At 39.5% G+C, this 13,534-nt stretch overlaps 1 protein-coding gene across 4 annotated transcripts in view; it reads right to left on the bottom strand.

Annotated features, from left to right (window-relative positions):
* dtnba (dystrobrevin, beta a) overlaps positions 1–13,534 on the bottom strand; it is a 279,394-nt gene that overhangs the window by 123,004 nt on the left and 142,856 nt on the right. For all 4 annotated transcript variants that reach the window (XM_078213018.1, XM_078213019.1, XM_078213016.1 and 1 more), the window contains exon 5: positions 10,443–10,532. In XM_078213018.1, the coding sequence (XP_078069144.1) occupies positions 10,443–10,532 (90 nt within the window). The remainder of the gene's footprint in view (positions 1–10,442; positions 10,533–13,534) is intronic.

The raw sequence follows: 13,534 nt of genomic DNA, 5'->3' as shown, positions 1-13,534 counted from the left end.
CACCTTTGCAGCAAACAGCAGAGCAAGCAAAGGTGTGTCTCCTCAACAAATTTTTGGATGATGGAACATAGGGTAGAGCTGTGTTTTACAACATACAGCGCACAGGCCACAATCCAACTCACCGCACCTCTCAATCCAGCCCGCGGAGCCAGTGCTCAAAATACAGGGAAGTGAAGGGAAAGATCCAGCAAGGATTGAAGATTGAAGAACCTGTATTGAGACAATCAGTCTAACCAGAGCGTGTAAATTAGAATACTTTGTTCAACACCAAATCATGTCCAGAAATTTAAATAAAGGGAGTGAAATAAAGATGGGATTAAGAGCAAGAGATGAAGAAATTGAAAATGTAAAAACATTCCTTAATCCCCAAGAATGATTAAGGTCTGAAGGAATGAGAGTTCAAACTTTAGAAAGTAAATTTTCAGTGCCAATGAGGTTGTTTTACAGTAATTAAGACCCATTATGCCAGTGAAAAATCATTCACATCTGAAAGGAAGCCTCAATGTTTTCTGATATGTTAATGGATTAAACAGTGATTGCACGCCCTTCAAGTGTTTGAATGGCAAAGCGTTTAGCCAGTTATGAGTGCAGTGAAACTTGGGAGGAAGCATGGAAACGCAAACAGCAACTTCCTGATTTGTGTTTAAACTGTGTACATGCAGATACTTGGGTTGCTGCCCGATTTACTCTTCAGTGACGGTGAATGCTGACGGTCTCAACATTATTTTTTGCAACAAACATTGGGTCTCTGTTTCACCATATGTCACAAATTGGGGTGTATTTATGAACAAAGGTAACAAAAATAAATAACCTAATTTCCTTATTCATTCTGAAATCTTATATTACACTTGAGCGATGTCTCTAAACATTCGTTGCTGTGTGCAGCCTGTTCATTTTAACAGCAGCAATGTTTTTAACAGCTATTCAAGCACAGCATCTTAAAAGGGGACGGCTGTGAATGGTTTGTGGGGTAGTTTCATGGAAACAGCACATGTAGATTACGGGCAACACTGATGAGGTGCTCTTTCTTTCCTTGTCCCATACAAGGCCTTGCAGTTAATTATATTTCCATTCTTTGAACTAGGTGAAAAAGGAACAAATATATAGCTTTATAACAAAATTTATTTCAATCTGCATTGTCAGGGAATGATCCAAGAGTAGGAAAGACAGGGAGCTCTATTTGTTCAGTTTGATAGGTATTGAAAATGGAAGAGTTTGCAGCTAACAATGATTTGATGTTCTCCCTCATGTATTCAAATACCTGATTAGTGATAGACTACAGCCACATTCACTAATTTATACAAACCAATAAATTGGAGTCAATGTCAGAAGGAAATAAGCAAATTATGCATATGATTATACTGAACAGAATGGATTGAGTCTTACATAAGACAAAAATGCAAATCTGCACTTTGAAGATTCATGCAGTTGTAAACACAAGATATTTAATTAGTTATTGGTATCCTTCCATCGGTGAGAGATGATGGGAATGCAGCCTGCAAGAATAGCTGTTATTTTTTGGAAGGGAATATTGTGTTATTCTGTAAAGGCGGCCATGTGTGTTTGTGTGTGTAAACAACTTGGTTAAGCTGGGGAAAGGTTAGTGGAGACCATTTGTCTGGAAGATTTGAGAGAAAAAGAGTAGAGGTGCTAAATGCAAGCATTTGTATGAAGCTACCTGCCTCATAAAACCACCTGACCGTAAAGTTTAGGAATTTGCATTAGGAGATAGGGACCTCACTTCTCAGTTGTAAAACTTCACAAGAGTCAACGACTTTTACAACTTACAGATGTTTCATAAGTAAAACCAGGAAAGGTTATTAAATTTTATTTGATCCCAAAAGTGGGGGCAATAGGAAAGACATGAAAGATATTTATATTTTACAAAGGTTCAAAAGAATGCCAAGAACGATGGAATCGAAGATGAAAGGGAAAGAGAATATGTAAGGAGAGTTGTTACGCGATTTGACGTTGGCTGTGTGGGAAATATCTTCTGCAAACAGCTCTGTGCTGGGAGAAGGGGAAGTCTGAATCAGCCATTCAGTCAAGCCAGACTGGATGCAAAAAGGAGTCTTGCTCTGAAGTTCTTGGATTTCTACAACAGAGTGGAAGAGGGTTGAGAGATGGTGTGGCATACTTTCACTGAAGTGACAGCAGTTTTGTCTTGGGCAATGTTACTGGATTTTTATAGCTAAATATTTATCAATGAGTGTTATCTTGAAGGTGTTTACTTATGGGTTTGACCAAGGAGGGAATCTTTTGGGGCAAGTATTTTGTAAAACTAATTTTAACTGAGCAACCGTAATGCTGTGTGTTTAAGTTTTCTTTTCTTCTTGTTGATAAATCTTTTACTTTTAATTTTTTAAATCTCAGAAGTGTTACTTGCTGCTTTCTTGCTGCTGAGATCAGCACATTTCCTTCTCATTTTCAGAATACAAAAAAGGGGCATGGCCCAGAAGCAAAGTTTCCTGTGGGCAACCTTGCATTTCCCTCTGGGATTTTGTATATTCTGCAACTAAAATCTGCTGTGATCATAACATGCCTAAGAATGTTGGTGAGGTCAGACAACATCATCTACTGCACTTCTCAGGGCTGAACAAGCCAATTCTGGAATGTCAAAGTCGGCCACAAGTGCCACACATGAAGTTATCCCTTGCCGGGGTTGCAGGAGAATCTCTGCTGTCTGCTTTGGAGCTTCTAAATCCACCTTGTCATTGTGGTGACAAATCTCTAGCCAGAGCTGGTGTTGTCATTGCATCAATCAACAGGTAAAAGTTTTTCACTTGCCCTATTTGAGTCTCTCCATTTTTTATTAAGGGGGTGAAATGCCCTCTCCATTTCTTTATTGGCTGCATAGCCAGGACATGTTTTGGAGAATCAGACATTCCCAGCATTTACATCTCCCTCTCGACCTTACGGTCTGAATCCAGAAGAAAGGCAGGAGCCCCTACATCCGGAGCCCAACTATGTTGCAGAAGTTGCCATAACATTCTTAATGTGATCACCAACAGCCTACAGGACTCTGCTCCGTACCTTTCACTCTGTCAAGCTGAACCCACTCGGCAGTGGTGATTATTTAACCTATTTGTAGGGTGAGCGCTTCTCGGCCTTTTGGCTAAGATCAAGTGTATGGACGGCGGCCCATGGTTGGCCGTGCTTGGTCGAGGTCATTGGGTTGCACTGGGGCTTCGTGTGTTTCATGTGAAGCGGTTTTTGGGGGCGACATCTCGGCCTTTTGGCTGGGATGCGGGTGGGCTCGGGTCTGGGGGGGCCTCCCCCTTCTCCAATCAGCTTGGCTCATGTAGATCAGGCCCAGGACAGGGTGGTTTGGTCGCTCGCCCTGTCTTGTCAGCCTGGATCTGAAATGTCTCAACTTGTTGAGACTCTGAATTGGATTTGATTTGATTGAATTGGAAAAGTATTTTTAAAAAATTTGTAGGGTGAGTCCACACACTGGGGAGTCTGCATATCACAATTCTAGAAGCTAAGGTTCCTCAAGGATCCCCTGCAGTTCAGTCGAGGGCTGTGGGGTGCCTAGTTGCTATGTGTCACTGTAAGACGATACTTCACAGATCTTGGTGATGCAATGGGTGTATACTGACAGGAGAGACCTACGGACTCAGCTCCCTCTTCGTAGTTAGCTCGCCAGTGGATCATGTGACTGCACTTTGATGCATATCATCATCCTGTTGCAAACCAATATTTAACTAAGCCAAAATTATCATGTTAAGATGAGGAAGGCTATGAATTACATTCATCAATTTGTGACAACTAAAGATGGCAAGAGCTTTCACATTTATGTCTGCTTGCAAAGAAATACAATGAAGCGCATCTTTAAAATAAACTCTTTCTTATGAAACTATCATGTGAAATAGTTTGACAGCACCTCTGTAATTTACTAATATAATACTCTTTTCACTTAATCTAACAGTATGCTGCAATCAAAATCCTCAAATCTTTCATAACTTATCTAAACACTGCTCCCTGTAACAAGCTGTGCACGTTACCTTAGTTAATTTCTTGGGTACACTGTTACAAACACAACCGAAAGGTGTAACACAAGTATTCACCATGATCTAAACTAGAGATTTTTGTTTGTCATAGATGCTCTCATGAGAAAACATCAACAAGATAAGGCCTGATTCCAATTGTTCATTGCATTATTTCACAGCAGACGCAGAGCACCAATTCTGAGCAATGTCATAATTCAATCCTAAAACTTGCTTTCACACAATGCTATCAAATAACAAACATGCTTTGTTTCCTCACATCAGTGCGATGTCTAGCTTCACAAACAAAGTAGCCATGAACTGCCCTTGTGCATTCTCCTTCTGAGCTTGGATCAAGCTTTCTTCAAACCCTGATCATCTTCCTGACCCTACCTTTTACTTGCTTGTGTTCACAAACAGGGAAAATCTATGCCAGAATTTTACTGCTGAATGTTTGATAGACATTAGGTCCCAATCTCTCCTATCTTGTGTGATCCTTGCCATTGTGATCACAGTGCCTTCCCACCCCTCTCCCATTTCTTCCTGCCACAAGTCGCTCCAGGTCTCATCCCTCCCTAAACAGCAGCTGTTATTTGCCACTGGGAGAAAGGACCTGTTGAGCAGATCCCGCCCTGACCACCTGCCAACCAAAACACATTGCCCAAAATGTGCCTGTGTCTGCCAGACTCTCCAATCCCTACCGCACCTTTTCCATCTCCTTCTAACTCGGAAAACCATTCCTTATACATTGGAGTTATGGGACATTACATTGTAGTGAACTTGAGTAGGGCAACAGTGACTGGATGAAGCTCTTCAACCCACAGAGTGATAACATTGCCAAGTAAACCAGTGGAAACAAGAACTGTTGTGTCATGAAAAGGCTGTTGAATGGGAGTGGGGTGGTGACTATAGATTCTTCTTATATGGACGAGCTAAATTGGGCCAAATGGACTTCCACATCCATGATATTATTATGGTCTGTTCATGCCTTTACAAAGGCGCTGCTTTTATTTTACATTGATTGATTGACTGCTCAAGTGTCACTCTATTAATACCTTCTCAAATTTAGTCAGAATATACATAGATTATATGGCACAGCAACAGGCCCAACAGCCTAATCAATATATATTCAACTTGAGCCCCCTCCTATCCTTCCTCATTGAACACCAATATCTTTCCTCAGGGCCCCAAGTGCAGAGAGGGAGAACAACCATTTTGATTTCTGTCCATGTCATGTCACAATAAATGAAATTTGATTCAGATAGAATTGTTAAAAATTAAGGATATTCTTTGCATCTGATGATGTAAAATTTCATGACAGAAAAGACCCAGAAAATTAAAAAACACTCTATGCTGCTAAAGCTACAATGGTTATGCATATTTTCAGATATTACCATATCAAATTGTCCGAAATTGCCACCCATTCTGCTGTGCATTACATATATAAGGTACCTGTTAAAATACACCTTGATGTTACATAAATCTGAGGGTGTGTTTCTTCAGCTCAGTTGAATTGTTGCCAAATATTCCTTAAAATTTAATTATTCATTCAAAAAGAACAAAAGTTGGCAGCAAAAATGGAATTTAAATCTAATACTTTTGCTTCATGTTAATTCTACTGCATGTCTGGAAGCCACAATTAATCATGCTTGAAACCAATGCAGACTCCTGCCTCTGAAACTGCTATAATCCCTCTAAGTTCACAGGTTTTAATAAGACCTTTGGAATTGCTGTGTAATAACTGAAGTAGCTGGTGGCTTCTTTAAATTAAAGATTTTGCTGTTGTTTTTTAACGACATAAAGCATAATTATTTTCTGCCTAATTAAAGGTACCACAGTCACTGTTGAGCAGGAACCTCACACCAACTAAGAAGCATCTCCAAACTTTGCAAATGTTCAACTGAAAATAAACACACAGTGAAGAAAATGTCATCATCACTTTTTTGTGATACAAGATACCAGAATTAATTTTTAAACTACTGGGGCGAAATGGTGCTTCTTTATTTTCCCTCAGACTGAGTGCTAGTAAAAGAAGTCAAAGAAACAGACTTCATAACCTTTCATTGGTTAATGAATAGAATTCTAACACTTAACTCTGGAATTTTATGCTGAAATTACCAGTGCAGAAAAATACCTTAAAAGCTGGCTTATGAACAAAAAATGTTGGAAACACTCAGAGGGTCTGGCAGCATCCATGGAGAAACAAACAGAGTTGATGTTTCAGGTCATTATCACCCTGAGACATTTACCCTGTTTCTCTATGTGTGTTGCTAGACCTGCTAAGTATTTTCAGCATTCTCTGCTGTTCAATCAGATTTCCTTCATCCACAGTATTTAGCATTTAAGAAAATGACTCATGCAGACACAATGGAACATGGTTTCAATGAGTGACTGGGTGAAGGGGATGAGGTGTTTATTCCAAAGTCATTGTTGCCTTCTTAGTCAGTCTCCCCCCGGGACCGAGGATGAACTCCCTCCACTATGGGGTTGTGGGTACAGACGAGACTGAAAAGTCCAGTGCTGGACCCGTACCCACTGCCACAGGTGGGGCAGGTAGTGTTTGATGAGGTGGGTGGGATGCTTGGATTTTGGTACACTCTTTCCACTGTTTGTGCTTGGACTCCACATGGGCCTATGAGAGATGTTCAAAATGGTTGTCACTTTCGCAGATGCTTTTCTCAAGTTTGGGTGGTCTCAAACAAGAGATTCCCATAAATTGATGTGCATGTTGCAGTTTTATCAGCGAAGCTTTGAGGACGTCCCATCTGGTAATCTGTTGCTGCGATTAAGCTTGGAGTAGAGAGCTTTGGGAGTCTTGCGTCAGGCATGTGGATGATGTGGCTCATCCAATATCACTTATTAACCATAACCAATGCCTCGACACTGGGGATATTAGTGTCAGAAAGGACATTGATATTGGAGCACCTATCCTGCCATTGAATTTGCTGGATTTTTGTTGTAGAGGCATCGCTGGTGACAAGTGTCTACTGCATGACAACATTCAAGCTCATCGGCAGATCTATCACAGAGCCAATATTAGTGCAAACTGGGGTCAAGTAAGTCATTGCACCAATGCTGTGTTCCATCAACACTCCATCCCATCTCAATGAAGCTCTTCATCAGAGTGGAGCTAATCTGTATGACAAGCGGGAAGTTACTCAACTTTCAATGCCTCCGTTCCAGAACCAGGATCACCCCAACATCTGTCATCGGTCAGATCTGCTTTGCAGAACATAGGCTGTGTTCAATCAAAAGCAGATTCTATAATGTCTTACAGTAACCAAAAGGGAAACGTTCAGGCATCCTCAAAATGCAAGTTGAAGATTTCTTATGGGCTGGTGCTGTGGGATTTGAGAAATGTGTTAATAAGGTTAATGTGGAATTTAAATTCGAGCTCCAGGTGCTTTTTAATATATTGGGTTAGATATTAAGCACAATAAGTCTGGAATAAATTCGAATCAGCAATCCTATTTAAAGGATGTTATGCCCTTCCCTTTTAATCGCGCTAGATCACCGTAGAAAGATATGGTCGTATCTAAACAAGAAACAGAGCAGTTGTGAAGCTTGATTGGTCAGTTGAATTGGTTATGCATTCAGACAAGACCAGATGCTCATTTTGATGCATTGGAACTAAGTATTACGGTGAAGCACCCAAAGGTTGAGGGTGTTTTAAGGGCAAATAAGACATTTAAAAAATATGGAGAAATGTGTACTTCGGTTTCCACCCTTGTGTAATCGAAGGAACATGAAATTTGCTATTTTTAGTGACTTCTCATGCCAATCTTCCTGATAGATATTCAAATGCAGGAGGTTTTGTAATATTTTTGGTGGGTAGAAATGGGAAATGTTGCCGTTCAGCCTGGGAGAAAATAAAATAAAAAGGATTGTTAAAAATACTTTAGATTCAGAAATACCGGGTGGAATTTTCCCATCTGCCCGCCACGGGAATCAGAGCGGGTTGCGGGCAGATCATGCAAAGGTCCGTTGAACCCTGGATGTGATTTTCCGGTTTTGGGGCAAATGCAGCTGGAAGATTCCACACACTGCCTCCTGTGGAAGCAGTGAATATGGGATTCTATCGACCAAATATTTTAAGAGATATTCTATATGCAAGGTGTGTGGAAAACAGTTTGCCCATTGACTGTTACATAGACCATCATTTCTTGTGGAATAGCATTCACTTTATAAAAAAGTACAATTGAAAAAAGTTTAAGGATTGATCTTGCTGGCGTGAAACAAATGTTTCGAAGTAAAAAGAAGTCTCCTTTATCAAATGGTTTGGTGCAAGTCATCAATTATCTGACTGCTTCATAAAAAGAAGTGCGTGCTCCAAAGATTATTAGCAGTCCTAGAAGAGGAGCGTTTGGTAATGTAATGCTTTATCGAGGATATAGAATATCATTTTCTTCTTTGATGTTGTTTTAAAATATTATTTAATTCGTGTTTGAAGAAAGGGAACCTTATTTGTGTGAATTATAGTTAAGTGCCTGCAGGTAAGGTCACTCATTGGCAAAGATCTTGTACAGATATAAAGAGATACTTATTAACACTGCTGGTGGGTTGTAGAGTGAGGAGCTATACATTTGTAATGTCTCACTTTGTGAATACATCTAAAACCGGGTAAAGATGGACTTCTGGACTCCTTGTTCACCACCTGTCTATAAGAAGCCTAACATCCACTGTCAGATCCAACTGTTTCTGAAAGAATTCCAGGGTTCTTGCAGTCACAATGCTATTCTGGACATGAACTATGCTTTGTGTGCACAAAACTTAGATACTGATCCCAAAATTGTAATTTACTAGTTTGAACCTATGTCCCTTTGTTTTACTTCTGCAAATCATTAGAAAGTAACATTCCAGGTTTATTCTTTCCATAACCATAGTCTCCACATGATCACCATTCCTTGGATAAAAAGTCAATATTTCTCCTGTGTATTCTCCATATATCAAAGTTCTAATTCACTCCCCAATCAGTCTTGAGGTCAGAGGACTCAAAACATTATCTAACCAGAGTACCATGAAGCTTGCTTCCCTACTTGCTCTGATTTATATTCCACTTCACTGGCTGTACAGTTCAATGTTCTATTTGATATGTTGATTGCTGAAATTGAGCTGAAACACTGTTGTGGCATCAATGAGAATGAAACTCTTTGCATCTAACATGTCGATACACTCCTTACCTATAACAGTCAGATTCTGTCGTATTAATGTGCAGCAACTCACACACACACACCTCACTGGCTGATGGACGTGCATTGGTATGTGGAATTAAAATATGAACATCTGGATTAAGACAGTCTGCACATGCTGAATCATTTGTTCTCCTTTGTAAGTGCAGGGTTATCACAGGAAACCAAAGCATCATTTTTAACAAACCCTGCGAAACGGTGTTTAATGAATCTCTCAATTGAACCACTGGTCTAGAGTAACAAGTGCAACAAAGGTTCAGCATCACTTCTGGTGCTCACATAGGGAGGAGGACATGCTGAACATGCAGTGTGACACAACTAAAAGCTTTGTTTGATTTCAAAAATGGAAAACAGCAACTAGATTGAAAAATAAAACAAGGCAGTTAAAAAGCAGTGAAAATTTTACTGAGGGAAACTGGAATGTGCTTTGAGTAACTTTGCTCATACTGAGTGCCTTATGTCTGAAGGAATGAGTGATATTTAAACTCAGTGTATTCTTTACATAATAGCTCCAAAATGGCTGATAAATTACTTAATCAACCAGTTTTGAGAACCATTCTGTAACACACCCATTATTGTTCTCTAGCATTTAATTGGACACTAAACAAGAAGATGGAGTGCCTAAATAGAACAAGCGCTGATGCCCATTTATCGATGCCAGGAAGGATTAAGTGCCAATGAACCTGACTCAAAAATTACACTCAATGCAACAGCTCCCTATGAAGTCCAGGCATTATATTGTAGGGTGTGTTATTTTCAGAGTCCTAAATAAGAAAGAAAGAATAATTTATGAATATCTTGCTGGGTGATGGATAATTTTAGCGCTTCTTATGCAGAACTTCATAAAACTGATCAATAAGCCATTGCAACTGACCAAGACATGCGTTCTGGAGCAGTGCAATCAAAAAGCAAGGCCTTGTGCGCCTAGCAACTATCAGCTTCACCACAGAGACTTTTGTCCAGATTAAAATTTTCTCGTAACACTATTTACCTACAAAAATTAGTGAAGAATTCTGATGAATCCTAACTTCCTCTGTCACATGAAGCATATACCAATGGTACTAGGAAACCAATCAGGAATGCAATGGTTCCAGACTTACCAGGCACAAGAGAACTCAGATAGCTTTTCTCATCCTCCCCACGTCACCCCACCCTGAGTACGGCATTCCAGTCATTCCAAGAGGATTGCACAGATAATGTTTAAAAACATTTCGGAGACTTATTTCCCCAGTATAGCTCTATGTGGAACTCAACAAACACTAACCGTGTGCCATTCTGCAGCCGGCTCACATAGACTGCTATCAGATCGTGCTCATCAGCCAGCCGATTGGCCGTGTCCAGGCCGTACTGTAACCTAGTGACAATGGAGGTAAATAAAGTAAAAAGTAGAACTGAAGAAATAAAATAAAAGCATACATGATTCACATTCTAGAATAATAAAACAAAGACATTGCAATAAAAATAAATCAAAAGTATTAAGAGAGTTGGAATCAACAAAAGATTAAAAATCTTTAGCTTTTGCCTAGATGAGTATACCAAGTCTGTGCTAAAAGACTTTATATTGACTTTTACCTGGGCATCCGTGACAAAGGTGAACTTATCAAAACAGGGTTAAATGGTTCCATTATCTGGCCCCTTCAATTTTGAAGTTGAAATAGGCTATTTTGCCAGCAGATAATCATCCAATAGATTGGCAGGTATTTTGATGTAGACGGTCACTAGGCAACACTGGATACTGAATGGGTATAGAACTGGAATGACGCCTTTTATATAGTGCCCCATCATGTATCAATTTAGGCTCCATTTTGAAATGCATGCACTCTGTCCCTATTTTACAAGTGCATTACACATTCTTATGTCTGCACTTAAAATGGAATCTCTCCATGTGCATCTGTCCCCTTCTCATTATACCATCCCACCAGGGTAATTCTGCACCATTTCCTTGAACAGGAGGGTGCAATTAAAGTGTGACAAACTGAGCTAGATATTTTCCAGTATAAAATGTGTCATTGAAATTTATAACAGAAAAACTGACAGCTGGAAGTGCATGCAGCTATAAGATCATACGTTACTGAGTTGTGAGAGATGTGACAACTCACTAAGGACATCTCTCTTTAATAGTTGTTCTATACTGTTATGTCAAAATCAAAGGGTGCAAGTGTCGATATTACTAACAGCATGACCTTATCTGCTACTAAAATTGCAAGTCAGCTGGTGGTTGCTAATCAGTCTCGCACCTTTGGCTAGAAGTGAAATTGAAATCTGCTTAATGTTGAAGTGTTTGAATTGAGTATAATATGGGTACAGAATGTTATGTGAAAGGATTATTATGGGATAATTTGGAAGACTGAATTCAAAAGTGCTAGTTATTACCTCTTTCTAAGAGCAGACACAGACATGGTGGAACTAAAGGCTTCCTAAAGTACTGTATTATGCTATGATTTTATGGTAATGCAATGTTGCAGCAAAGGGACAATATACATCGGTCATGCACAACTGTGTAACGTTGATTCAACAGATGAGATTTAGTACTTTTACAGCTGCTTCTCAATGGCGCACAGGGTCTGAAATTCTTCAATTAATATTGAAGAATCCCCATTTTCTCTACAGTTTAAAATATCGTGGAGCGATTACTGCAATGTGTGGCTTTCATCACGGGTGGAACATAGGAACAGGAGATTGAGTACAATCAGCACACTGAGTTTCCTCTGCCATTCAAAACGATCGTGACTGCTTTGTGTCTTAACTGCATCTATCACCCTGAGCTCCATATCCCTTAATACTCTTGTCCAAGAAAAATCTATCAACCTCACATTTTTGTAGGAGTCCCAGATTTTTGATCAACTTTTGTGTGAATGTGTTTCCTCACTTCCCTCCTGAATGGCTTGGCTCTGATTTTAAAGTTATAATCCTTTGTCTGCAGCTCCCTCATTTGCAGAAAGTCTCTCAAACCAATCTCCCATTTTTTTTCCAAAATCTTAAACACCTTAAATTATCCCTTGACCTTCTATATTCCAGGAAATGCAAACATCAATTTAACCTTCAGAGCCATTGCAGCTTTCTGACCATCTGCACTGCACTCTTTCCAAGGCCATATTTCCTTCCGGAGGTGTTGTGCCCAGAAGTATATGGGTCCGCACCTTTATTTACCAGGAGCAAAGTTACACACAGACAAAGATCATCTTGGGTTGAATTGCCAGTCTCTGAGTTAACCAACCTCAGTTAGACAAACAACAAGGCGCTCCTATTGGTCTCAGCATCTCGGAGTAGGGTACAGAAAAAAACAACTAGGGCTTCCAGGTGTGACCAATATCCAATGATCTTTGGTGAAAGTGTGTGTGTGCATGCTCATGTGATATCAGATGTGCTACCTCACTCAGTTGCATAGTCAATTAGAAGACACCTTAAGGAAAAAGAGAAAACTGGCAAAATAACTTAAGAAATAAAATGAGAGTCTGTGTTTACTAGAAAATGAAAATCTGTTGTGCTTTGAAGAAAATGTAAAAAGCAGATCAATACGAGAATTAACATACAGCATTCTTACAGGTTACCAACCTCTTGTGCATTATGTTATATAACTGTTGGAATAATCCGACTATAATCATGTTAAGAGAATCATTACAGGACAGAGCCTGATCACAAAGTACAAATACACAACTAGGTTTTTTTAACCTTTGAGTCAAAAGCAAGGATAGCAAGCGTACATGGGGTCTGCGCTGGGGTGGGAACTGTCTGGCAGCCCACCAAACCATTAAATTGAATTACTCATTCATTAACAAAACCGCTTTGCCGTTGTAGCCATCCTAGGACCATCAACTGTAATCTTTGTGAATGAATGATATCATACTCAGCTTCTCCCTTGGCACTCACTGCTGTACGATAACAGATCACAAACATAATTAATTACAAATATAAAACTGATGCCTCACGATGATTTCAGGACTACAATCTTTAGTCTCATGCTCTGATAATTGCTGCAAACTGTTCAAGCTGCTTTCTCACATTTGACGGTGCCATCTGATTAGATCACCACCTCAGCTTTACTCCTGGATATTCATTATTTCCCCGTATAATGACAAACTTTCTGGCTTATGTATGAAATGGAAACACTATTCTGACCTCGAATGAAGGCAATATTTTCGGCAAGTAGTTGGACTTTTAAGTGTGCACCTGATGAAACGATGCCAAGCATGCACCATCTTGATGGTTAAAGGAGTTTAAAATCAACTAAATGTTTGAAATAACTTGCAAAGGTAAGCCAAAATATGATGTACTAATCGCTACTTAAGAATAAAGGTAGAGTATCCTTTTCTTGCAGTATATGTACCTTTTAAAACCTTTAAATATAAAATTGCA

This window comes from Mustelus asterias, chromosome 5, assembly GCF_964213995.1.
Source record: "Mustelus asterias chromosome 5, sMusAst1.hap1.1, whole genome shotgun sequence".
NCBI classification, from domain to species: domain Eukaryota; kingdom Metazoa; phylum Chordata; class Chondrichthyes; order Carcharhiniformes; family Triakidae; genus Mustelus; species Mustelus asterias.
This window is presented reverse-complemented; position numbering and strand designations above follow the sequence as displayed.